This window comes from Neoarius graeffei, chromosome 9, assembly GCF_027579695.1.
Source record: "Neoarius graeffei isolate fNeoGra1 chromosome 9, fNeoGra1.pri, whole genome shotgun sequence".
Classification (NCBI taxonomy): Eukaryota; Metazoa; Chordata; class Actinopteri; order Siluriformes; family Ariidae; genus Neoarius; species Neoarius graeffei.
In genome coordinates, this window is record NC_083577.1 from 71,934,007 (window position 1) to 71,961,575 (window position 27,569).

At 42.2% G+C, this 27,569-nt stretch overlaps 2 protein-coding genes across 3 annotated transcripts in view; one reads left to right on the forward strand and one right to left on the reverse strand.

The window, feature by feature from the left end:
- Positions 1–22,393, forward strand: part of mettl5 (methyltransferase 5, N6-adenosine) — a 62,858-nt gene extending 40,465 nt beyond the window's left edge. For both annotated transcript variants that reach the window (XM_060930204.1, XM_060930203.1), the window contains one exon: positions 20,060–22,393. In XM_060930204.1, coding sequence (XP_060786187.1) covers positions 20,060–20,100 — 41 coding nt within the window. In that variant the 3' untranslated portion in view covers positions 20,101–22,393. The remainder of the gene's footprint in view (positions 1–20,059) is intronic.
- Positions 866–24,011, reverse strand: phgdh (phosphoglycerate dehydrogenase). Its single transcript, XM_060930201.1, has 12 exons — positions 23,806–24,011; positions 23,050–23,201; positions 20,847–20,912; positions 20,628–20,682; positions 20,343–20,441; positions 20,110–20,242; positions 14,989–15,137; positions 13,148–13,300; positions 9,301–9,439; positions 6,665–6,792; positions 2,982–3,201; positions 866–2,891 (listed from the first exon to the last, which is right to left on the reverse strand). The coding sequence occupies exons 1-12, from the start codon at positions 23,941–23,943 to the stop codon at positions 2,737–2,739; spliced, it is 1,587 nt and encodes a 528-aa protein (XP_060786184.1). The 5' UTR covers positions 23,944–24,011; the 3' UTR covers positions 866–2,736.
- Between the last annotated feature and the right edge of the window lie 3,558 nt (positions 24,012–27,569).

A 27,569-nucleotide genomic window follows, 5' to 3' on the forward strand; every position in this document is an offset into this window, starting at 1 on the left:
TTTCCACAAATCATCACACTGTTCACATGGTGTTTCAGTCTTACTGCAATTTTAGGGCATAACATGGTGAAACACCTTCACATGTAAAGAGTTAGCCTTCACTGTTGTTGAAAAACTGGTCCAAGTCATGAACAAAATAAAAAATGGCTTATTTCTCCTGCTCTTCCCCAAAACACCATCAGTTTAGATTACATTAGTGTTTTTTTGCAATGCTCAGCTGCCACAACACAGAAAACGATACCTTGACCTACCTTTTTTAATAAATAAAAAACACCTGCACAGACTAAATCCTTATAGGTGCACAAATTCTAACTTACCTGAAGTGGAGTAATGGATTGACACGGATCGTCCTGTGAGATTAAAAGAGACTTAAAGAGCATGATGTGATGCATGGACTGAGCTCCTCAGGCATCCATATCTCTCTCTCTCTCCCCCACTCACAAAGATGACAGATGGCCCCTCCATTTAGTCTCCTATTTTGGTATCTGTGTATAGTTGGAGAGGCCAGGCGGCCGTCACATGGCTCTACACAATCTCAGATAAATGTCAGCTCCTAAATTAAACACCATCCAACACCACTAAAAAGAAACCTATAGCCTACACCATTCCTCCGCTTCCATAAATAACAGGATCAGATCTAATCTCAATGCATAAACGTAGAGTTTAACCGCAGAGAGACTCAAAAGCAACGCGTTATTTTGCATACGAGGTTGCCGTGACTAATCCCTGTGCACTAGCATTAGGAATTATGATGGGATTATCCCATCATGTGTCCCTCATGCATAGTGCTGTAAAGGACAAAAATAACCCAGCAGTTTCCATGGAAACAGAGCACATGCTGCAAAAATAACTACCATGAACACAATTGTGCGTCACCATTTTTATTCATTCATAATCCACATTTCTTGAGGACAAATGAGCTTGTTAAGTTATATTAGTGTTAACCTTTTTGCATTTGAGTTAAACCTATTACCAAAAAAAAAAAAGGAAAATAGAGTCAAGCAATGTAGTGATTTCTACTCCAACGCATCAAGTCGATTAACTGTTGAAGGTGGCACAGTGGTGTAGTGGTTCGCACTGTCGCTTCACAGCAAGAAGGTTCTAGGTTCAAGCCCAGTGGCCAACAGGGACCTTTTTGTGTGGACTTTGCATGTTCTCTCTGTTGGTTTCCTCCACAGTCCAAAGACATGCAGGTTAGGTTAATTGGTGGCTCTAAATTGACCGTAGGTGTGAATGTGAATGGTTGTCTCCATGTGTCATGATCTGGCGACTTGTCCAGGGTGTACCCCGCTGGGATAGGCTCTAGCTCAGGATTCAAATCTGCAACACTACCTGATAGTGCACCACAAGGAAGAACAGCTTTATTAAAAATCACATGTACACTTGTGAAATTCCCCTCTGCATTGAACCCATCTGAAGCAGTGAATACACACACATACCCAGAGCAGTGGGCAGCCATGCAAACAGCACCCAGGGAGCAAATGGGGGTTAGGTGCCTTACTCAAGGGCACCTCAGCCTAAGGCCATGTTAACCTAACCTGCATGTCTTTGGACTGTGGGGGAAACCGGAGCACCTGGAGGAAACCCACGCAGACACGGGGAGAACATACAAACTCCACACACAAAGGCCCCCAAGAAGGCTCGAACCCAGAACCTTCTTGCTGCGAGGCAACAGTACTAACCATTACACCACCGTGCCACCACCAGGCCTTTACACAACTTGCTTGATATCAGGTGAAAATGTAGCATAGGCTTCCCCAAATCAGGTTCTACAGAAACTAGTCAAGCAGGATGGTGATTTTTCTACTCCAAGTCTGATTAACTGAATAACTCATCTTTAAATCCAGGAAATCAAGTTATGTATGACTCCAATCCTCCAGGACCAAACCTGAGGAATCACTTATCCATCTATCCATCCATCATTACTAGAAAAATACTACTACTTGGTCTTGTTAGTAACAGTTCTATTTAATGTGGTTCAGAAAATTCAAATGTAGCTTATAAAAAACACTACACTGACAAACACACTAGCTGGTCCATAAACCAAGTAGTAAACTCATCACAGTAAACGTATATTGAACCAACATGGGTTTCAAAAACTTTGGTCCTGGAGTCCACCTGGTCCTGCACATTTTAGTGTTTTGCCCTGCTCCCAACACAACCAATTCAACTACCCTTCTGGAGCTGAAGTGGGTGTTCGAGCCAGGAATATGTGCAGGACAGGGGGTACTCCAAGACCAGGGCTGGGAACCTGTGCACTAGGCGTTAGCTAGGTTTGTGTTAGATCAAGTTCTCTCACCTCCAGTCCTAGGGATTCTTGAAGATGTCAAAAGATGACTCTCGAAACACCCACCCCAATTTGTGAAAGGGTTTAAATGGATAACTCCAACAAACTTTCAACATATTATCCTTCTACTCCATCAACAGGATGTTACACAACTAACAATTTCAATATATTTCACTTATCACTTAGTGGAAGCCTAAATTCAGCTTTGGAATGTCAGGAAACTTTCAAGAACTGTTCACAACCATAGTAATTACAAAAAATGTTACAGGTGCAAAGGATTGAGATTTAAAAAAAAAAAAAAAAACCACACACCCAGCGAATTTCTTCAGTAATGCACAGGATCAATTATTTTGGAAATCCCCAGGACTGGAGAAACTCTTCAAATACTTAGAAATGCAAGACACTGGAATGCTACGGACAATTCCCACCAACGTCCAGCTAGCAGGAGTTTATACAACAAATTGTGCTGCCTCCTTCACCAGGGGCATGAGTGCGCCGAGGTCTTTCAGCAGGGAAGGAACCCCGACGCAGTACCACTGATCACCACCAGAGGCACTGGAGGCACTGAAGTGATTGATCTCAACACCCGCCTCTGCCAGCACACCTGAACGGGTCGAACAAGATTCGTATTGCCATTTTGATATCAGATAATTCTGCTAAAAGTCAATATCACTTCATTCAATCATTAACTTACCAGAAACGGACGGCAGGAGCTGAGGTGACGCTGCAGCCCTGAAAAACAACAGGTTTCCCAAGAGAGGCACTGGCTGCCTGAACACACTGCCGTTCAGCTCCAGAAGGACTGGCACTGCGGTCTGTACAGTGCCTGAGGCTTTATAAACACTGCCATTCACAGAGGCCTCTGCCACGCAGCTGGCTTTAGCTTCATTCCCATCATGGTGACCTTTTTTAATCTGTTGAAAGATTTCAGAAGAATGGAGTTGGTTGTGGAGGTACTGCTGTAGGATGGTGCATGTTAACATCTTCAATGGATTCAATATATTGTTTGCTAATCGGTACCAGAATAAACATACATGTTTGGAGTATTGATTTTGCTTGGGGGTGGGGTGGTTTGTTGAGGAGATAAGGGTCGTAAGCTTCCAAATCATCATCAAACCGCATGGCTGAAAATCACACTTGCCTCAAACTAGCTCAAATTGTAAAAATCATCTCAAAGGCTATGTATATTCAAGACGTTAAATCTAGTTTATTTCTGAAACACTTTTTTTTTGGGGGGGGGGGGGGGGCAAGTGTCTGCATTGCAGGTCATCAAAAGAGTCAATCGCATTACTGTTGATTAAACTTCCATAAAATGGAAAATTGTCTTTGGCACTGGAATGGAAGACAAAAAGACAAATACATCATATAAAACAATAGACATTAAGAACATTACAATAAAATAAGTGACAGTTTTACATAGTAGCTGCACGTATTCATATCGGTTGTCAGAGAAACAGGACAGGCATGGATCCGAGTAGTGCATGCAAGGCAGATCAAGGTTTGAAATTCGGGTGATTAAAAGTAGAACATGGGCTCTTAAAGGAGATGTGAAGTCATTTTTAAACTTGCTTTATTTCTTAATTAACGTGCTATTCATTTACGTTTTCGGTTTTAGTAACCTTATATCGTGACTTGTATTGGCAACTAATTGCAATTAAATATTATACTTATTGGCCTATTCGGTTTTTAGCCATGTTGAATTTAGTTCGTTTGGTCCACGGCAGGGCGGCACGGTGGTGTAGTGGTTAGCGCTGTCACCTCACAGCAAGAAGGTCCGGGTTCGAGCCCCGCGGCCGGTGAGGGCCTTTCTGTGCGGAGTTTGCATGTTCTCCCCGTGTCCGCGTGGGTTTCCTCCAGGTGCTCCGGTTTCCCCCACAGTCCAAAGACATGCAGGTTAGGTTAACTGGTGACTAAATTGACCGTAGGTGTGAATGGTTGTGTCTATGTGTCAGCCCTGTGATGACCTGGCGACTTGTCCAGGGTGTACCCCGCCTTTCGCCCGTAGTCAGCTGGGATAGGCTCCAGCTTGCCTGCGACCCTGTAGAACAGGATAAAGCGGCTACAGATAATGAGATGAGATGGTCCACGGCAGGCATCGTTTATGCATGCGATCTTCACGAGACTTGTGCAAGACTTCGACTTGTCAGTGCCGCCATTTTGAAAAGTGTTTTCCAAACAAAGTATTGCACAAAAATGAGTTTAAATGACAATTATGACCTACTTTTTTTCCCCCCAACTTTCCTGATTGCTATCAAAACAAACAAAACTTCCGGCTTGATTACATCAGCATTCGAAAGAGGGCGCGCGCGTCTTTTGATAACGTTGGCAGATGTTGATCACTTTGATTTCTGCTGTACGTTTTACTTCCGTCCTACAATGTCTCGCACAGGTCTCAATGCATCTCATTTACGGCCATCGCTTTGACATACGGACTGATATTATAGAGCATATTTCAAACACTCAACTTGCTATAGCAATGACAAAATGGTGATCAAAAATGCATTCCTATATTTAGTAAAATGAAAAATAGAATTTTGATTTAAAAAAAAAAAAGTAATAATTGCCTTCAGTTCTCCTTTAAACATTTAGAAATTATACTGAAATTCATTCCGGATGGCATGGTGCAGTGGGTCGTATTGCCACTTCACAGCTCCGGAGTCTCTGGTTAGAGCAGGAGTTCAGGTTTCCTGAGTTTGGTGTGTTCTCCCTACACGAGTTTAATCCAGGTTCTCCATGTTCCTTTTTCCGCTCACCTACCAAAATCATTCCAGTGTGTGAACTGGTAAACTGAAGTGAAATCAAGTTTATTTGTATAGCGCTTTTAACAATAAACATTGTCGCAAAACAGCATTACAGAATAAAAAAAGTAAATTGTATATAATTTATGACATTTACGTCACTTGTGTTGTACCCCGATGTGACCAGTCACATGCATATCTCAAAATCTGAATGTAACTGGATTTTGTCCATGTACAAGTGTCCACTGAAAAATTTTTTTTTTTTAAATTCCATGTTTTCTGTTCAGACTGCAAAAATTAATCTTTCCAGATTAAATCTAGACAGCCTTTCAGTTTCATAAATCCTTGAAATTCATGTAGTTCCCTCTGAAATTTGATTATTGTGATGTGTTTATTTCTGAAATATAAAAAAAAAACCCACACAGGCCATTCTGTGGCTGGGAAGTTTTTTTTAATTCGAGGGATTCCCGAGCAAATAATGTGCATGAAATCGCTCACTTTGCGCAGTCAAGCAGAGAGAGGAAGTCTGCGTGCACATGCGCAGGTTTACCTTTTTCTTCTTCTTTTGGGTTTTACGGCAACTGGAATCCAGTGTTGCATTACTGCCATCTACAGGTTTACATTTGACGGTACACTGACCGTTACATCATTCTGTCGCTAAACGAACAGCTGATATTTATTAGTTTGGTCCTGCATTTCATTTCCTTCGCAACATAAAATTTTTTTCTTCTCGCTTTCTGGTACTGTCGTCCATCTTTCACACACTCACGTCCTCCATTTTCTTCTCCTGTTTCAAATTTGTATCCCACAATGCCTTGCGTGAACGGGGAAAGCCCACCACGTGATGCATGACGTAGTATCTTGAATTGGGTCATGGTGAAGCAGGAAAAAATAGCAGAGAATTTAGGGCCACGTGGCCCTAAATTCATTAATTGTTCTGTTTAAAAAAAAAAAAAAAAAAAACTAATAAAATTGGAAGTCTGTGATTCGAATTCAGTAGCTTTCGGTCCACTAAACAAAAATAACTGGGTGTCAGGAAAAAAATTTAATGACCTAAACTTGAAAAATCTGAAAGGTAGTCTAGCTTTAAATCATGTGGCAGAAGTTACAGTTAACATGGCCAAATAGACTGCACTTTTTTTTTTTGGCTACATGCACTATCAAGATGGAACACTTCATTAACTAAGAACTGTAAATACAAATCTATCCTGCACCTTAATGAAGCAGGGTATATTGGCTGAATGAATGAAGCCAAGTATATTGGTTTTCTTAAGAAAGGTTGAAAGCAGATTTGGATTTCATGAAGCAGCTTTGGGACCAAAAGGTCACTGGTTTGATTCCCTGGACCAGCAGGAATGGCTGACGTGCCCTTGAGTGAGACACCAAACCCCAACTGCTCCCCAGGCTGGATATGTTGTACGTCACTCTGAATAAGAGCATCTGCTAAATGCTTGTAATGTAATGAGCTAATCAGTGGTTAGTCCTAATCAACCCCTACATTTCAGCATAATGTACTGCACTTTATTCACCAATGTAGAACAATTTAAAATCTGAGCCACAGATTATGGACTTGATTCCCAATAAACAGCTGTGAAGACAAAAGACAGTACAGAGGAACACGTTAGGAACAAGTCCTTACTGTAATTCCCGTCTCTTCTGCTAGCGTAAGAGCATTCACCAGGTTAAGGCCATTCCCAGAGCTTTCAGCCATCAGTCCAACAACAGCTGCTGAGCTCAGGAACTCGGTCGATTTCTTCAAACACTCTCCTGAAAGGTAACAAAAGAAAACACTGATCAAAACTTTTCCACCCTGCTATTCAAGACGATATACTATACCAGGCATCATCAAATGGCGGACCTCGGTCCGGATCCGGACCCAGTGATGGTTCTGTCCGGACCCGTGACCAATGGTAAATTCATGAGATTAAGTAATTTTCATGGCGCATTATTTTGGACGGTCGTGGCTATTGACAGCGGGCGCTGCTACTCCAGTTAATACGACAACAGCTTCACTCAGTTGAGCCAATAAAATCGTTAGTTTACCCAGCACGCCACAGCAGAGCAACAAGCAGAGAGGAAAAGAGTTAAGTTCAGAGACAACCGACCGAGACAACATGGCTTGCTCCAAAAGGCGGCGGAAAGTAGACAAGAAAAATCGTTGTTTTAAAGATGAATGGACGGAGAAATATGTTCATTCTTCCGGCGAGCAGTTCAAAACCAGTGTGCCTCATATGCTCCGAAAACGTGCCATTAATTAAAAGCGGCAACGTGAAGTGCCACTACGAAACGAAGCACAGCTCTTTTGAGCAAAGTTATCCCCTGAAGTCCGAGCTGAGGGCACGCAAAATAACCCAACTGCAAGCACAGTATGACAGGTCTACCCGACTCATCACACATACATTTACAGCCCAGCAACGTGCAAACGAATGTTCCTTAAAAGTAGCGTGGATTTTGGGGGCAACATAAAAAAACATTTAGTGATGGGACAGTTGTGAAGGAGTGCTTAAACGCCGTTGCTGAAACATTGATCTGCTCATTGATCTGCAAGGAAATGCTGCATTAATAGAGCATTTTGAGACAACTGACCCTGCTACTTTCTGGTTACAGACTGTTTCTGAGGCCAAGTTTACATTAGACCGTATCTGTCTCGTTTTCTTCGCGGATGCACTGTCCGTTTACATTAAAACGCCTGGAAACGGGAATCCGCCAGGGTCCACGTATTCAATCTAGATCGTGTCAGCTCCGGTGCTGTGTAAACATTGAGAATACACGGATACGCTGTGCTGAGCTCTAGCTGGCGTCGCCATTGGACAACGTCGCTGTGACATCCACAGGGGTGATAGCGTTCCGGCGCCGCGCCAGATTTCTGGCGTACCGCGGCGCCAGAAAAAAAAAAAATCTAGTTCGCCCATTATCCTGTGTCATTCTGAGATGCGCAGATAGACAGTAAAGGGAATTCGTTCCCTTTACTGTCTATCTGCGCATCTCAGAATGACACAGGATAATGGGCGAACTAGATTTTTTTTTTTTCCAGCGCAGCAGTACGCTGGAAATCCGGCGCGGCGCCGGAACGCTATCACCCCTGCATCCACCTTCCTGATTCGCTGGCGTTGGTCATGTGACACGACTGCTGAAAAACGGCGCGGACTTCCGCCTTGTATCACCTTTCATTAAAGAGTATAAAAGTATGAAAATACTGCAAATACTCATGCAAATACTGCCCATTGTGTAGTTATGATTGTCTTTAGGCTTGCCATCCTTCCACTTGCAAGTGGTAAGTGATATGCGCTGGGATCACACACACAGCGGCTCAGTCCCGAATCACAGCTTGTGCACTTCACTCGCGCGCTGTGTGAGCTGCGCAGGGCCGGAGTGCGCACCCTCCAGAGGGCACTCGCTGTTCAGGGCGGAGTGATTTGGAGCGCAGGATGCCTGCGGAGCCGAGCGTATCCGTGTATTGGTGTTGCTGTGTGCACGCGAATCGTGTATTGGTGTTGCTGTGTGCACACGAATCGTGTACTGGTGTTGCTGTGTGCACGCAAATCGTGTATTGGTGTTGCTGTGTGCACGCGAATCATGTATTGGTGTTGCTGTGTGCACACTAATCGTTTTAAAAACGTTAATCTGATGATCCGCTGATACGGTCTAATGTAAACCCCACCTGAGTGTGTTTTCCCTGGTCTAATCAAAGGAGCACTGCACACCTTGACTATGTTTGGATCGACTTACAGCTGTGAGTCAGCTTTTTCCACTATGAACATTGTCAAAACCAAGTACCGTTCTAGGCTCAACAATGAACACCTATCTGCATGAGAATGGCACTAACTCCATTCCAACCAAGATTTAAATTACTGGCAGGTCAGCCACATGCCCATTTTTCTCATTAAGAAGAGTAAAAAAAGATTTAAAAGAGAAAAGTTCAAAGAAAAATGTTCTGTTTGCATTCCCCCCCCCAAATAGCCACTTGTTTTCTGAAAATGTGGACTTCTTTTTCTTGAAAAGTAGGCCCTCATTTTTTTTTTAAGACACAAGCTGGACTTCGGGTCGGACCTTCTACTTGGACAAAATTTAATAACTGGACCTCAGTGACTTTTAATCGAATACCCCTGTACTATACTGAAGCAAGAGGCTCGATTTCTTTGAATTTAAAAATAGTACATATTTATAACACTAGAGGGCAATAACGAGCTGCTGAAAGAACAACTCCATTACATCACACAGCGGTGATCTGTATGTATCCTCATGTTTCGGTGGACTTTGGTACACTCGGCCCACCTTGAGTGGTGATGTGGACTTGGTCGTAGGGCTGTTTAGTGGAATTGCAGGCCTTCAGCAATTTGCCCAAGGCCTCACCGAGCCTGATCCATTGCTGCGACTCCGGGGTAAAGGTGCTAACCAGAACCTGTGCATTCACCTGTACAAGCAACAAGAATATGCAAGGAGTTAAACTTCTTAGCACTGATGTTCCAGACATGTTAAATTTAGTGCTGTACGAAACAGGATTTTTAACTAATTCTTATTCAGAGCGCGACCCAGTTCACCGGCAATATACATCAATTGATAATTCCATCATTGGAAACATGAAAAATTGATAATCCATTTACACTGACTGTTATCATGCAGATAAAAAGCATGTTAGATTTTTTTTTTGGGGGGGGGGGGGAATGACACCATTATGATGCTATTTAAAGGAGAACTGAAGGCAAATTTATCATCAAAATTCTCTTATTAAATATAGGAATTAGAGATGAAAGTGGAGCAAAAGGAAAAAACCCTGGGGGGGGGGCGCAAGCGGGGCAATGTCCCCTGAAAATATTTTAATAACACGCAAAACCCTGCATTCTAGTGCATTTTAGTACTTATTTTCACTAAAACAAGTTATAACTTTTAAGCCTTTTTCTTTCATGTACATTAATGATTAACGTCAAAAATATCAAATTTAATCCCCCTAGTTAATGAGTAATTTTCAGGAGTGCATTTAGAAAACGCGGTGATTTTCCTGCCTACACAGTTCAATACTTTGGGGGGGGAAAAAAAAAAAAAAAAAAAAAAAAAAAAAAACAGTTGAAGGTCTCATTCTAATCTCATTATCTCTAGCCGCTTTATCCTGTTCTACAGGGTTGCAGGCAAGCTGGAGCCTATCCCAGCTGACTACGGGCGAAAGGCGGGGTACACCCTGGACAAGTCGCCAGGTCATCACAGGGCTGACACATAGACACAGACAACCATTCACACTCACATTCACACCTACGCTCAATTTAGAGTCACCAGTTAACCTAACCTGCATGTCTTTGGACTGTGGGGGAAACCGGAGCACCCGGAGGAAACCCACGCGGACACGGGGAGAACATGCAAACTCCACACAGAAAGGCCCTCGCCGGCCACGGGGCTCAAACCCGGACCTTCTTGCTGTGAGGCGACAGTGCTAACCACTACACCACCGCGCCGCCACAGTTGAAGGTAAACTCAGCAAAATCCCAAAACAGTACTGTTAAAAAGTAAAAGGTCTGTTAGAGTTTCTAAAGCTTTCAGGTTTCAATGTTGGGGACACTGAGCCTCGTTTATCAATCTTTTAGTAGAGTTGTGCGTTTGCAGAAGCTAAAGTGAACTAAACATTTCCAATTCAGATTTATGCGAGTTAAAGCCAATTGTTTACATTAGCTCGTATTGTCTGTAAATTTAAACACACCAATGAATACCAAATTTCTCATATAAATCAGGGGCGTAGCTAGGATTTTTCAGGGTGCGTGTCTGTGTGTGTGTGTGTGTCAGTCACACACTGACTGGCAGCCTGAGTGCATTATGTAACAAAAAATAATTACCATTGCTAGTTTTAGGTAGCTTAGAAACCGGCTCTTCCATTATTGCTGTTTCTTCCACGTTTTCTTGATGTTGTGTTCTAGAAACGGCACTAAAACTTAGCTTCGAAACCACAATATATGCTTGTTTTGACATGGCGAATTATTAACACAAGAGAAAATACTCGTAATTCATAACTAAAACACTGCAGCTACACTGGCAGCTTGAACATGCTTTCTAGTGCAACTGTGTTGTGCTTGCACAGAACGGTGTCAGTCCTGCGCGCCTTAGCATGTGCACCTGAAGGCGCGCCTTGGCACGCACGCGCCTAACAAGCTCTGGCACGCGTGCCGTTAACAAAGAAAACCCGTCTTTAATCAACGAACTGTGTTTGGGCTATTTAAGGACTGCGCCCATGCAAGGACGATGTGAAGTAGAGGTCTGCGCGAGTCGGATTTTTCAGTCCCGCTCCCGCCTGCAAAGAATTATGATTTTCAGTCCCGCTCCCACCCACAAAGAATTATGATTTTCAGTCCCGCTCCCGCCCGCAAATCCCGCATGATGCAGACGTTCGCGTTATTTCTCAGGAAAGTTCGTCTTGACACAGCGTGATGGTGCCCCGCCCCCTACTTTGAGTGGATTTGAGCATAAATATCTACAGCTCACGTTCACATTTGTTATTATTTACCTTGTTTCTGAATTCAGCATGTAGTGTCTCTAATAATAATGTGCTGTCAAGCGATTAAAATATTTAATAGCAAATCCAAATTTGTCACATGAGAAACCATTGTAATTCTCTGATCAGCATAAAAAAGTGAATGGGCTTGCTTTGTACCAATGTTTTTTTTTTTTAATTGCAAAGCAGAGCTAGCAAGAGAATCATGAGTGAACAACTCTAATCAGAGAGACAGGTTACACAGTGACGGTAGGCTTGACTCAATGCTATCCCAGAAATCCTTCCTGTAATATGCAAATTTGGCCGCCAGCCAAATTTGCATATTACAGGAAGGATTTCTGGGATAGCATTGAGTCAAGCCTACCATCACTGTGTAACCTGTCTCTCTGATTAGAGTTGTAGACTAACTCAAGCAGTAAATCACTTCACTCATGGTTTTACTGCTAGCTGGGTGTGAACGGCGAGTCATTAGAGTGATCAAAAGATTTCCTGTTAGGGTGATCAATGGCAAATTTAAGATGCCATTCCTCACTCAATCTGGCAATCTGACTCTCTCTGCAAATTTAGGCATCTTAAAATGTTTTTATTAATGCCAAATAAAATATCCGGCACAAATTATACATGATAGACATAAATTAATAATTTATGAATTTTATTTCAAACGTTTTTAGTTAGCAGGACTGCAGCTTATCACCGCTCCCGCCCGCATATGTGCACTTCCGGTCCCGCCCACGCCTGCAATGAGCTTTCAAAATTTGTCCCGTGCCGCACTGCTTTGCGGCGGGTCCTGCGGGAGTACAGGGCTCTAATGTGAAGTATTACACCACGTCTAGGAACATGAAAAATAAGTTTCACCATTCAGAAAACCGGAGATTTTCAAGAGTTGTCAAATATCCGGATTTCCGGAACACTTTCATGACTAAGGAATGCATTTTTGATAGCCATTTTGTCATTGCTATAGCAAGTTATGAGTGTTTGAAATATGCTCTGTAACATACATCAGTCCATATGTCAAAGCAATGGCCGTAAACGAGATTTGCTGAGACCTGCGCGACACATCGTAGGACGGAAGTAAAACGTACAGCGGAAATCAAAATGACCAACATCTGCCGATCTTGTCAAAAGACGCGCGCGCCCCCTTTCGAATGCTGATGTAATCAAGCTGGAAGTTTAGTTTGTTTTGATAGCAATCAAGGAAGTTTGTAAAAAGTAGGCAGTAATCGTCATTTAAACTCGTTTTTGTGCAATATTTCATTTGGAAAACAGTTTTCAAAATGGCGGCACTGACACCTGGCTGACACTTCACGTTTCGAAGTCTCGTTAAGATCGCGCGGATAAGCGACGCCTGCCGTGGACCAAACAAACTAAATTCAACATGGCTAAAAACCGCATAGGCCGGCAAGTATAATATTTAATTGCAATTAATTGCCAATACGAGTCACGATATAAGGTTACTAAAACCGAAACCGTAATTGAATAACACATTAATTAAGGAATAAAGCAAGTTTAAAAATGACTTCAGTTCTCCTTTAACATTTTTTCATTAACAAATAAAATAAGAGGTCATAGAAACAAATGCGTGAGACAAGACATAAATTTGCACATTCCAAATTTAACAGTGTTACCGTTTTGGGAAAAAAACCTCACCGCTCCCACTAATGCTTTGCCTTTGACCATATCAACAATCTGTAGTGCTATGTCTTGGCCACAGCGAGCCTGGGCCTCCTTTGTGCTGGCTCCCAGATGTGGGCAGCTGATCACCTTCGGGTGGTTCACCAGGGTCCAATCTTTGGGAGGCTCCTAAACCAACATCACACAACCACCACGGTTACTTATACACACACAATTAACACACATTAACACATTTTTCCACATCATTTTGGCTTTAATATCCATATAATCTGCAATTCATAGGAGAGATTATAAAACAGTATAGCATTATAAAATGATGGCATTAGAAGGACAGTACAAAAGGTCAGAAAATAGTCAAATGAAGATTTTTGACTGCAAATGTTTACTAAAAGCAATTTCTCATTCTTAGGCTGTGTCCGAAATCACTCACTACATAGTGGACTATATAGCGAGTTCGCCATTTTGTAGTGCTATCCGAATGTATAGTGAGAATTATTACACCATATATAGCGCACTCATAGTATCCCACAATGTATTATGAAAAGTAGTGTACAACCGATGGTCACTAACTAAGCAACATATACCATGATGCATTGCAGTCATGCTGAAAGGGGAAAGAGGGGAGGGGGGGGAAAAAAGGGGGGGGGGGGGTTGGGGTGAACGGATGGAGGAGGAAACGCTTTATAAACGGACATTCAAGTACAATTAAAAGTGCCATTCCACCATTGGATGTATTCTTTGGCATAAAATACAATATATTTTATGACAACATGACTAGACAGAGAAATCTTTTAGCTTCAAAATGATATATCAAACAATTTGACAACAAGTATATTAATTTTGCGACCAAAGTCACCTACCCTTTTAATTTCCGCGCGGTAGTGAAACGTGACGTCATCGGCAGGTTCCCCTTCTTGTGTTCCACGTGTCGGTCTATTTTTAGACCAGGAAACCCCCAAAGTGAGAGAGTCATTTCTCCTCGTATATGGGGGCCAAAAAAATTGCGAAAAATTTTGAGTTAATCTTTCAGTTAGCTAGATTTATTGGTATTATTTTTATCGCGTTCTATCCGCCATTGCTGATATGTGCCACGTCACACGGTACACAAGAAGGGGAACCTGCCGATGACATCACGCGCGGAAATTAAAAGGGTAGGTGACTTTGGTCGCAAAATTAATATACTTGTCGTTGTCAAAAAATTATGTTTGATATATCATTTTGAAGCTAAAAGATTTCTCTGTCTAGTGATACCATTTATATATGTTGTTCAAAATATATTGTATTTTATGCCAAAGAATACATCCAATGGTGGAATGGCACTTTAAGAATGGTAAGAGTAGAAAATAAGTTAAAATAGAATAAGAGATAAAATACAAGTTACAGTGCGGGGCGAGGAATTAATCAAAAGCCTCAAATTTGATTTAATAAAAGGCAGAGGTGAAGAAAGCATTCAGCCTTGATTTAAAAGAACTGAAAGATGCAGCAGATACAAAGTACTCTGTATTTATTAATGTGGGAAATACGCTCAGTATATTATTTATGATTTTGAAAACCCACCAGCCAACTGATCGGACACATTTTAAATTGTGCAACAGTAATGACGCGTGTTATTTATATCTCATCTCCTACAGTGAAAAAGTGATTTTGGACACAGGGTTAATCCTATTAGTAGCATTTTATTTAGGGGACATGAAGTTTTTTTTTTTTTTTACTTCAAATAGGTTTGAAAAAATTGCAAAATTCCATACTCAATAATGGAAGACGAGGCTCGAGTTACATTATTCATTCCTATAGCGGGTATTGATTTCAGAGCTTTCATTTAAAATCATTAGATAAATAAATAGCACAAATCTCACCTCTACAAACACATCCAGCCCTGCTCCTCCACACTGGCCCGACTCCAGAGCTCTTAGTAGAGCAGCTTCATCAATGATGCCTCCGCGAGCACAGTTCACCACCTTCACGCCTCTCTTACATTTAGCAAATGAGGCATCGTTCAATAATCCTACAATCAGTCAAGGTCAAGAGACACATGGATTAAGCATGCACCGATACCAATACTGGCATCGGCATCGATACTCCACTAATATACTCATACTTGTCAAACAGTTGCCGATACCATGAACCGATACCAGTGCTGATCCCATGCGCCGATACCAATGTTCCCCGCAGCGCTTTTTGTTCCATTCAAGAGAGAAAAAAAAAAAAAAAACTGAAGCATTGTTGAGCTCAGGCTTGAGCATAATATGATAGGCTATACCATGCGCCGATAGTGTTCCGCGAAGCGCCTTTTGCCACCGTCCGTTCGAGGAAAAAAAGCCTCTCCCAGGAAAAAAATTGTAAATCTCAAGCATTGAGCGTAGGCTAATTTCGTCAGAAGACAAAAAAAAAAAATTGTTCGACAACAACCCATTTTTCCATGACGAAGATGTGTTTGCGTAGTCATGAAACAGTGCCGTCACAACATCTTTCCCCAACACTGTCATTTTAAACATCTCTCCACACTCCACTCCCTTTCGCTGCCATACGCAGATAGGCCTACGCTAAGATCCCCAACGTTGTCCTTTTTTAATGTTGGCTATTCGCCTAGGTAAGGGTTTTGTAGGACAGGCTACTCACTAACAAACAAATGAAAATCGGATTTTTGTATAGGTGAATCCAACCGGCAGAGTTTTTAAGTACGAGTCCAACCGGGAGAGTTTAAGAGTGAAGAGTGAGAGAGAGAGCTTTAAGAAATGGCTGATTGAGTTTTCCAACTTGTTTCAGTTGAGGGCAACGCTAAGACCAAGGAAATTGACGTCCCATCTACAGGTATGGAGCTCCACGAGCACGGGACGCGATGTTGCGTTTGGTTGTAACGGCTGAGTCTTCTTCTCTATACACTCGTTCATGACTAGTTGTCTCCCTCTGCTGGGTACTGAATGTCAGTGTGCAGAGTTGTAGTGGGTGGTTGCGAGCATTGCGGCGGCCCGCGGGTGTTAGATTATAGATATGTAGGTAGCCTATATTTTAATAACATCAACAGTATCGGTAGTACTCGGTATCGGCAAGTACTGAAATGATAGTACTCATACTCGTATCGGTTTTCACAAATGTGGTATCGGTGCATCTCTAACATGGATAGATAGAGTGAGTGAGTGAGCACCTTTGCACTGCGCATCGTGAGAGCAGCTGAGAGGATCATTGGTGTCTCTCTCCCTTCTCTAATGGATATCGATAACTCCCGCCTCACCCGCAAAGCCATCAGGATTGCAGGTGACCCCACCCACCCATCTCACAACCTCTTCAGTCTGCTGCCGTCGGGGAGGAGACTGCGGAGTCTCCAGGCCAAAACCAGCAGGCTCAAGAACAGTTTCTTTCACCAGGCGGTCAGGAGGCTCAACTCCCTCCCTGTTCTGCCCCTTCTCCCGCCTCTGCCCCCTGCCACAGATTCTGCCCGTACACCCCCCTGCCCCCCCTTCAGCATCTGACATGTCATCCTCACAGTCCCCCCCCCAACACACACCTCATCGTTCATTAACACATGCCCCTTTTTCACCAAAGCAGTTCCAGGGCTGGTTCGGGGCCAGTGCTTAGTTTGGAACCGGGTTTTCTGTTTCCACTGACAAAGAACTGGCTCTGGGGCCAGAAAAACCGGTTCCAGGCTAGCACCAACTCTCTGCTGGGCCAGAGGAAAGAACCGCTTACGTCGGGGGGTGGGGGGGTGGAGTTGTTAAGACCAATAACAAGACCGCGAAAGATCGACATTAAGTGACGAGAAGCCGCAGCTGTACAAACGCGAAGTCATCCATTATTATTATTGTTGTTGCTGCTGCTTCCGTGTTGTTTTTGCTTCGATATTCGCGCCAAGGTTTATGCAAACGTAGCGACGTAATGACGTATACAGCGACGTAATGATGTATACAGCGACGTAATGACGTAGCTCCGCGAGCTATGGAAAAGCAAACTGGTTCTCAGCTGGCTCGCAAGTTGAACGAGTTGTGAACCAGCACCGGCCCCGAACCAGCCCTGGAACTGATTTGGTGGAAAAGGGGTAACACTGAACTCAGGGACCGCACATCTCAATTTACCTCGCTCATTTGCACTATTCCGCACTACCTCACCTTGACAGCTGCTAGTTTGTTTATTCTGCTTATTTCATGTTTACTTGCTATACCTCAAGTGCCCTTGACTGTTTATTTGCACCAATTTTTATATATATGAATGTTTAGTCTACGTCTAGTTCTTATCTAGAGTGTTTATACTGTTTATATTGTTTGTTTTTTCAATTATTCTATTTTTATTTATTGCATTGCCTGTTTGCACCGTGGGTCAGAGAGGACTGAAATTTCATCTGTGCTGTATGTCGAGCATGTATAGCATATTTGACAATAAAGTTGACTTGACTTGCTTGTATCTAAAGACTTTAAGCTTATTTAAAAATTGACTATAAGCCACTACTTGAAAAAAAGATAAACTGTGAGCTACTGCTGACTTGCGTATCCCACCGCTCTCGCTTAAATCAGAATGCAAGCAATCGAAGGAATAGGACACTAATTATGAATGCTGACTTCAATAAATAATTAACCCTGAAAACAAGGAAAGAGCAGTGTTCTCCCCAGGGATTTTGAATAGCATCCTGATAAACTGTCATTTTGCTTCTTGAAACAGCGTCAAAATCCACCCTATGTTTCGTAAAGACATTCAGTTGGTAAACAGGAAGTCGATGTGCGACAGACCTGAAAACAGTATACACGGTACAGAACCCCAAGCTGAACTTTGATACCAAGTGGCTATGATTTGTGGTTGCTGAGAAAAAGGGTGTTATGGACGGACAGAGATACGGATGGATGGACAGAGGTAAACCAGTATAAACCCTCCACTTTGGAGCAGGAGTATAAATAATAAATATTTAACCCAGAACATGTCCAGGAAGTTCAACAGGGCTGAAGAGTCTAAATCCACTATTAATAAACAATCAGTTGTGAAAATCTAAGTCTTTCATCAATACAAGTCAAAAATCATCAAATCTACAAGGTACAGTATATATCCACCTGTACTGAGTAAATATCAGGTGCTGATTATAATTAATACTAAATCATTAGGTGTATCTGTGGTCATTTGCATAATGCCAAATGTCAATTTTCCAAAAAGAAACAAATTTCATGTTTTTTGTAATAAGCCATAGTTGAATATGACTGAATAAGATTTTTTTTCTGTAACAGTGGAAGCAAAGACACTTATCTGGGTACTCCGGTCTACAATAATAATGCCAAATGGCAACAATATCAATGTCCAGTGGTGCTTGAAAGTTTGTGAACCCTTTAGAATTTTCTATATTTCTGCATAAATATGAGCTAAAACATCAGATTTTCACACAAGTCCTGAAAGTAGATAAAGAGAACCCAGTTAAACAAATGAGACAAAAATATTATACTTGGTCATTTATTTATTGAGGAAAACGATCCAATATTACATATCTGTGAGTGGCAAAACTATGTGAACCTTTGCTTTCAGTATCTGGTGTGACCCCCTTGTGCAGCAATAACTGCAACTAAACGTTTGCGGTAACTGTTGATCAGTCCTGCACACCGGCTTGGAGGAATTTTAGCCCATTCCTCCATACAGAACAGCTTCAACTCTGGGATGTTGGTGGGTTTCCTCACATGAACTGCTCACTTCAGGTCTTTCCACAACATTTCGATTGGATTAAGGTCAGGACTTTGACTTGGCCATTCCAAAACATTAGCTTTATTCTTCTTTAACCATTCTTTGGTAGAACGACTTGTGCTTAGGGTTGTTGTCTTGCTGCATGACCCACCTTCTCTTGAGATTCAGTTCATGGACAGATGTCCTGACATTTTCCTTTAGAATTCGCTGGTATAATTCAGAACTCATTGTTCCATCAATGACGGCAAGCCGTCCTGGCCCAGATGCAGCAAAACAGGCCCAAACCATGATACTACCACCACCATGTTTCACAGATGGGATAAGGTTCTTATGCTGGAATGCAGTGTTTTCCTTTCTCCAAACATAACGCTTCTCATTTAAACCAAAAAGTTCTATTTTGCTCTCATCCGTCCACAAAACATTTTTCCAATAGCCTTCTGGCTTGTCCATGTGATCATTAACAAACTGCAGACGAGCAGCAATGTTCTTTTTGGAGAGCAGTGGCTTTCTCCTTGCAATCCTGCCATGCACACCATTGTTGTTCAGTGTTCTCCTGATGGTGGACTCATGAACATTGGTTAATGTGAGAGAGGCCTCCAGTTACTTAGAAGTTACCCTGGCGTCCTTTGTGGCCTCGCCAACTATTCCATGCCTTGCTCTTGGAGTGATCTTTGCTGGTCGACCACTCCTGGGGAGGGGAACAATGGTCTTGAATTGTATACAATCTGACTGTGAATTGGTGGAGTCCAAACTCTTTAGAGATGGTTTTGTAACCTTTTCCAGCCTGATGAGCATCAACAACGCTTTTTCTGAGGTCCTCAGAAATCTCCTTTGTTTGTGCCATGATACACTTCCACAAACATGTGTTGTGAAGATCAGACTTTGATAGATCCCTGTTCTTTAAATAAAACAGGGTGCCCACTCACACCTGATTGTCATCCCATTGATTGAAAACACCTGACTCTAATTTCACCTTCAAATTAACTGCTCATCCTAGAGGTTCACATACTTTTGCCACTCACATATGTAATATTGGATCATTTTCCTCAATAAATAAATGACCAAGTATAATATTTTGTCTCATTTGTTTAACTGGGTTCTCTTTATCTACTTTTAGGACTTGTGTGAAAATCTGATGTTGTTTTAGGTCATATTTATGCAGAAATATAGAAAATTCTAAAGGGTTCACAAACTTTCAAGCACCACAGTAGCCTTAACAAAAAGTTTAGTATTTAGTTGTTATAATGGATTGTGTGTGTGTGTTTTTTATAATAACAGGGCACCTCACCCACCACCTTAATGCCCCACCCCCTTTCTGAGACACACACCTGTAGTGGATGGCATGAGGGGCGTATGCACGGTGATGTAATCACACTGGGGCCAGAGCTCCTCCAGAGACATCTGCTCCACCCCCCAGCTCTTAGACACCTCTGGAGGAGTAATGGGGTCATAACCAATGGTCTGAGAGGAAAAAAAAAAAAGTGATGCATCAGTACACGGACCTTGGACAAGAGATAGCGACATCTCCAACAGGAACAGGACATGGATGAGCTCATCATACCCTCATCCCAAAAGACTGCATTCTTGTGGCCACCTCTTTCCCGATTCTCCCAAGACCAATTATTCCAAGGGTTTTGCCGTACAACTCTTCACCCATGAACTGCAAAAAATCAACAAGACGTTCAATAAAAAGTCCTCTGAGAGACCGAGGCAGAATGTACCCAGTGGTCAGATCTAATTAGTGATGGCTGAATGAACAGAGGACACAAAAGTGTCTGCAATTACACCACATGCCAAATTGTTCAAACAGTTTACACAATTCATGGTAGATTACTCGAGCCAGCACCTTTTTACGATCCCAGTTTTCTGCCTTCATTGACATAGCAGCTTGTGGAACATTTCTACCAAAGGAAAGGGGGAGAAAAAAAAAAAAAGGGATGATTAACAGGCTTATATACTAAACCAAAATGCTTAAACCAAAACGTATGAATTTTATGGTCTTTGTTAATATGCTGTTAAAATTAGTCCTGTTTATTTAGTGCATGGTGCAAAATGTTTCTCTTACCTTGATAAACTCATTATGAGGGCACAGGTGAGTTCAGCAGCGCTGATAGTGTTCCCACTTGGAGTGCTGTAAAATTAATAACACCAAACCATCATCTAGATGCAGGGACGACAACTTATTATTATTATTATTCTCTACTGGTTTATAACCAAAATTATAGAAATATATACTAGCAGACAGACTGGGATCTACAATATTGTACAAAAGTCTGTAATAAAAACTTTGTTCTAGATTTGTACATTAGGACTTCTACATCACCCTTGACTTGCAAGTGACGTCAAAGCAAAACAGAAACCCGGATGTCGGCCATGTTGGTGGATATACAAATGCGGGGTCAAGCGACATTCCATACAACACAGTCACACGTGTGCAACTGTTTTTTTTTTCCCCTCTGCTTTAAGCTCTGCTATATCTTTGCGCTGTATATGGTTGTGGTCACAACAGTACTCGTGACCATGGCACGTTCCGATATATTAGAATTCCGACCACTCCTGGGGAGGGTAACAATGGTCTTGAATTTCCTCCATTTGTACACAATCTGTCTGACTGTGGATTGGTGGAGTCCAAACTCTTTAGAGATGGTTTTGTAACCTTTTCCAGCCTGATGAGCATCAACAACGCTTTTTCTGAGGTCCTCAGAAATCTCCTTTGTTCGTGCCATGATACACTTCCACAAACATGTGTTGTGAAGATCAGACTTTGATAGATCCCTGTTCTTTAAAGTACATATCATGGGTAAATTCAGGAGTAAGATCAATGCAATTCTCCTATTTTATATTAAACTTTGGTCAAATATCTGTAACATTCTGCATTCTCTGCAATTTTTTTTTACCTTGCGCAATACCAGAAAAATTCAGTTGAAATCAAGCCATTTGAGGCGAATTCGTCCGTCTCTTTTTTTTTTTAAAAAAACCTTTGCATTTGAATTCCCCGGGAAACGCTGATTTTCATGATGTCATCTATGGGACACCTCCTTCTGAATCCTACGTCAGCGCTGGTTTGTTTATGAGAAAACGACCTGGTGGTTTTCTGCAAATTTCTTCAATGTTATCGTGTAATTATTAAAATGGTTAACAGATGTATCGTAGGAGGGTGTAGCAACACCAATCCTGATGGGATTAGTACTCATCGTTTCCCAAAAGACCGGACAATGAGAGAGAAATGGGAGCGCTTGGTCTACACAGACTGTGCACTGAAACCGTGCAAAGCTCTCGCAGCCTGCTGGCGCTTCCGCAGGTGACGTCACGAATCTGGCTCCAGACTCCCTTGGGATTTTTCCAGATGTGTTTTATTTTATTTTTTTCTGCTGTAGACAGATGGCCTTGTGCAAAATTACCCTTCTGGATGAGTGTGTAAAGGGACATACTTTCATATTAAAAAAAAAAAAAAAGAAATTGGTCCAGAATATGCCCTTTAAGTAAAACAGGGTGCCCACTCACACCTGATTATCATTCCATTGATTGAAAACACCTGACTCTAATTTCATCTTCAAATTAACTGCTAATCCTAGAGGTTCACATACTTTTGCCATTCACAGATATGTAATATTCGATCATTTTCCTCAATAAATAAATGACCAAGTATAATTTTTTTTGTCTCATTTGTTTAACTGGTTTCTCTTTATCTACTTTTAGGACTTGTGTGACAATCTGATCATGTTTTACATTACATTTATGCAGAAATATATAGAAAATTCTAAAAAAGGGTTCACAAACTTTCAAGCACCAGTGTACTGTAGAAATCTCATCTCATTATCTCTAGCCGCTTTATCCTTCTACAGGGTCACAGGCAAGCTGGAGCCTATCCCAGCTGACTACAGGCGAATCACAGGGCTGACACAGACAACCATTCACACTCACATTCACACCTACGGTCAATTTAGAGTCACCAGTTAACCTAACCTGCATGTCTTTGGACTGTGGGGGAAACCAGAGCACCCGGAGAAAACCCACACGGACACGGGAAGAACATGCAAACTCCGCACAGAAAGGCCCTCATCAGCCACGGGGCTCGAACCCGGACCTTCTTGCTGTGAGGCGACAGCGCTAACCGCTATATCACCGTGCCGCCCCTAGTGTAGAAATCATAAAATAGAAATCTATAACAAAGTTTGTATGAAAAAAAAAAAAAAAAAAGTGTGACTAAAACCTTTGCCCAGTAATGTACATTTCACTCAATTTTCAGCTAATAATGCTTTCATTACTTCATGACAATTATGCCTTTCTTGGTGGCCGCCTCCACATCTACATTGTCCACGCCTGTTCCAGCTCGTCCAATCAGCTTCAGGCTCTTGGCAGATTCAATGACGTCAGCATTTACTTTGGTAGCCGACCGGACAACCAGACCATCAAAATCCTAATAAGAGGAATAACAAAAGGGTAAAAGTTTATCATGACACATGAAGCACAGCCAAGACAGACTGATGTGGATGATGCAATTGTCTACTCTCTGACCCCATGCTTTCATCCACACACAGCAAATTCCTCAGTGTTGAATTAACACTTTCAGAGTTAATCTGTGTCCAATTGGACCTATATAAAACACAGTAGGGTGTTAAATCAACACTCTGGGTGTTAATTCAACACTGGGGATTTTGCTGTGGCAGTGAGATTTTGTCTGGAAGTTTATTATTATTATAAAAAAAAAAACATGGATCCATCCCAAACAAGAAGTTTGGGATGGAACCTAAAGCTGCATTCAGGTCTAATCTGCATGCAAGTGGCTCTGTACATGTTGCTGAGGTTGCATCAGACTGGGAGGAGGAGGAGGAGGAGGAGGCAAAGTGTGACGGATAAACAAGTTTAGGGAATATAAAAAACAGAACATCCAAAGAAGTCTAACCCAGAACATAGGCTTTAATGTGAAAATAAAAATACAGCATAAAACAAGAAATCATTTAAAAACAAAAGAAAGAAAAAAAGAAAGGGAGGGATGGGGGGGGAACGATGATCCTGGTTACCTTAATCTGCGTTTTCAGCTCATCATTGTTCATATTTGGCTTTTCAGTGACTTCAATCCCATTTTCTTGCAAAATCTTCTTGCAACATGGATCCACATGTTCGCTTATTAGCACGCGCTTGATTGCAACCGGAGCCATTTTCCCAACCGGCAGGATGCAACTTGCTGGAGCTGCTACTGGGCACGTGCGCCTGTGTGTGTGTGAGCTGATTTGACGTCATGATCATTGGGATCCGTGGGGAGGAGCTTATTTGAAAACGTAGCCCCGCCCCCGAACTAAAACACCCAAACCTAAATTATACAAAAGTTCATGGCTGGCAAAGTTGGGTCACGTGCTCTTTGATCACGTGGATGTGTCTTACTCCTTTAGTATCAAAGATATTTTTTTTTCTATTATGAAAATCCTGAAAAATGTTGTGAATGTTTTTAATTTTGCAAGCGAAATTTTTTGTTCATAAACAAAAATGGCAAAAATTACAACCCTTTTTCTCTCAGTTCTCTTTAGAGATGGAAACACCCGAAGTCTTTAAATATAGTTAAGAAAAACTCAAAAAACGACAGACTGTTGTGTCTTATTAGCACAGGTGATCTAACTCTTTACATAATTGATTACATTGCATTCATGATATGTTAGAAGGTTTGTTTTTGTTGTTTTACTTCTTTCTGTTAATATCTGATGTCTATGTATTTCCTTTAAATGATTGGCTTTGTTGTATTGTTCTAATAAAGCATTCAAAAAAAAAATGTTGGGACACGTGACAGGCACTGTGAGATCTAATAAGAGGCACATGGACTAATTTAGATTAGATTAGATTAGATTAGATTCACTTTATTCATCCCACATTGGGGAAATTCACGTGTTACAGTAGCAAGAAAATGTCAAACAGATAGCAAATAAAAATTAGACAAACAAAGGATTAGATACAGAGGGCTATTTGCATTATCTACCGTGAAAAAGTATAGAAAAATTGCCTTATTGAGAGGCTCGGAAAAATTGCACATTACAGGTAGACTCTGTATATATACACACATATATGCATAAATTTTCTATAAGTATGCAGGGTGGCATGGTGGTGTAGTGGTTAGCGCTGTTGCCTCACGGCAAGAAGGTCCGGGTTCGAGCCCTGTGGCTGGCGAGGGCCTTTCTGTGTGGAGTTTGCATGTTCTCCCCGTGTCCGCGTGGGTTTCCTCCGGGTGCTCCGGTTTCCCCCACAGTCCAAAAACATGCAGGTTAGGTTAACTGGTGACTCTAAATTGACCGTAGGTGTGAATGTGAGTGTGAATGGTTGTCTGTGTCTATGTGTCAGCCCTGTGATAACCTGGCGACTTGTCCAGGGTGTACCCCGCCTCTCACCCGTAGTCAGCTGGGATAGGGTCCAGCTTGCCTGCGACCCTGTAGAACAGGATAAAGCGGCTAGAAATAATGAGATGAGATAATGAGATGAAATGAGACAAAAGTTCATGGCTGGCAATGTTGGGACACGTGCTCTTTGATCACGTGGATGTGGCTTACTCCTTTAATATCAAAGATTTTTTTTCTATTATGAAAATCCTGAAAAGAAATCGCTGGAATATGTTGTGAATTTTTTTATTTTGCAAGCGAAATTTTTTGTTCATAAACAAAAATGGCAAAAATTACAACCCTCTTTCTCTCAGTTCTCTTTAGAAATGGAAACACTCTAAGTCTTTAAATATAGTTAAGAAAAACTCAAAAAATGACAGACTGTTGTGTCTTATTAGTACAGTACTGAATAGGTGATCTAACTCTTTACATAATTACTTGCATTCATGATATGTTAGAGGTTTTTTTTGCTTCTTGTTTGTTTTTGTTGTTTTACTTCTTTCTGTTAATATCTGATGTCTATGTATTTCCTTTAAATGATTGGCTTTGTTGTATTGTTCTAATAAAGCATTCAAAAAAAATGTTGGGACACGTGATAGTGAGACAGGCACTGTGAGATCTAATAAGAGGCATGTGGACTCATTTAGATTAGATTAGATTAGATTAGATTAGATTAGATTAGATTAGATTAGATTAGGGGCGGCACGGTGGTGTAGTGGTTAGCACTGTCGCCTCACAGCAAGAAGGTCCTGGGTTCGAGCCCCGGGGCCGGCGAGGGCCTTTCTGTGCGGAGTTTGCATGTTCTCCCCGTGTCCGCGTGGGTTTCCTCCGGGTGCTCCAGTTTCCCCCACAGTCCAAAGACATGCAGGTTAGGTTAACTGGTGACTCTAAATTGACCGTAGGTGTGAATGTGAGTGTGAATGGTTGTCTGTGTCTTTGTGTCAGCCCTGTGATGACCTGGCGACTTGTCCAGGGTGTACCCCGCCTTTCGCCTGTAGTCAGCTGGGATAGGCTCCAGCTTGCCTGCAACCCTGTAGAAGGATAAAGCGGCTAGAGATAATGAGATGAGATTAGATTAGATTAGATTAGATTCACTTTATTCATCCCACATCGGGGAAATTCATGTGTTACAGTAGCAAGAAAATGTCAAACAGATAACAAATAAAACTGAAATAAAAATTAGACAAACGAAGGATTAAATACAGAGGGCTATTTGCATTATCTACCGTGAAAAAATATAGAAAAATTGCTTATTGAGAGGCTCGGAAAAATTGCACATTACAGGTAGACTCTGTATATACACACATACATAAATAATATAAAGTATGCATAAAAATAGTTTAGGGCCTATATTATTGCACATAATAATTTGTGTCATTCAGTTTCAAGCTTATTAGTGGTAGTTAGGTTAGCGCTGTCGCCTCACGGCAAGAAGGTCCGGGTTCGAGCCCCGTGGCCGGCGAGGGCCTTTCTGTGTGGAGTTTGCATGTTCTCCCCGTGTCCGCATGGGTTTCCTCCGGGTGCTCCGGTTTCCTCCACAGTCCAAAGACATGCAGGTTAGGTTAACTGGTGACTCTAAATTGACCGTAGGTGTGAATGTGAGTGTGAATGGTTGTCTGTGTCTATGTGTCAGCCCTGCGATGACCTGGTGACTTGTCCAGGGTGCACCCCGCCTTTCGCCCGTAGTCAGCTGGGATAGGCTCCAGCTTGCCTACGACCTTGTAGAACAGGATAAAGCGGCTAGAGATAATGAGATGAGATGAGATATCCATCCATCCATTATCTGTAGCCACTTATCCTGTTCTCCAGGGTCACAGGGAAGCTTGAGCCTATCCCCGCTGACTATGGGCAAGAGGCGGGGTACACCCTGGACAAGTCACAAGATTATCACAGGGCGGACACAAACAACCATTCACACTCACACTCACATTCACACCTACGGTCAATTTAGAGCCACCAATTAGCCTAACCTAGGGCGGCACGGTGGTGTAGTGGTTAGCACGGTCGCCTCACAGCAAGAAGGTTCCGGGTTTGAACCCAGGGCCTTTCTGTGTGGAATTTGCATGTTCTCCCCATGTCTGTGTGGGTTTCCTCCAGGTGCTCCGGTTTCCCCCACAGTCCAAAGACATGCAGTTATGTCGACGTGGGGCGGCCTTGGGCTGAGGTGCCCTTGACTCCTCCCCGGGCGCTCTGGTCTGGGTGCCCACTGCTCTGAGTGTGTGCGCGCATGTGTTCACTGCTTCAGATGGGTTAAATGCAGAGGATGAATTTCACTGTACTTGAAGTGTGCATGTGACAAATAAAGGTTTCTTCTTCTAACCTGCATGTCTTTGGACTGTGGAGGAAACTGGAGCACCCGGAAGAAACCCACACAGATACAGGGAGAACATGCAAACTCCACACAGAAAGGCCCTCGCCGGCCG

Bases quoted from the DNA above. Each gene is read 5' to 3' on its own strand.
- phgdh (XM_060930201.1), bottom strand. From the start codon at position 23,943: ATGGCTCCGGTTGCAATCAAGCGCGTGCTAATAAGCGAACATGTGGAT. The intron at 20,442-20,627 runs GTGCTGGCTCGA...GATTTTTTGCAG, and splicing joins AAAACTGGGATCGTAAAAAG to TTCATGGGTGAAGAGTTGTA. The intron at 6,793-9,300 runs GTGGGCCGAGTG...GTTACCTTTCAG, and splicing joins AGTCCACATCACCACTCAAG to GAGAGTGTTTGAAGAAATCG.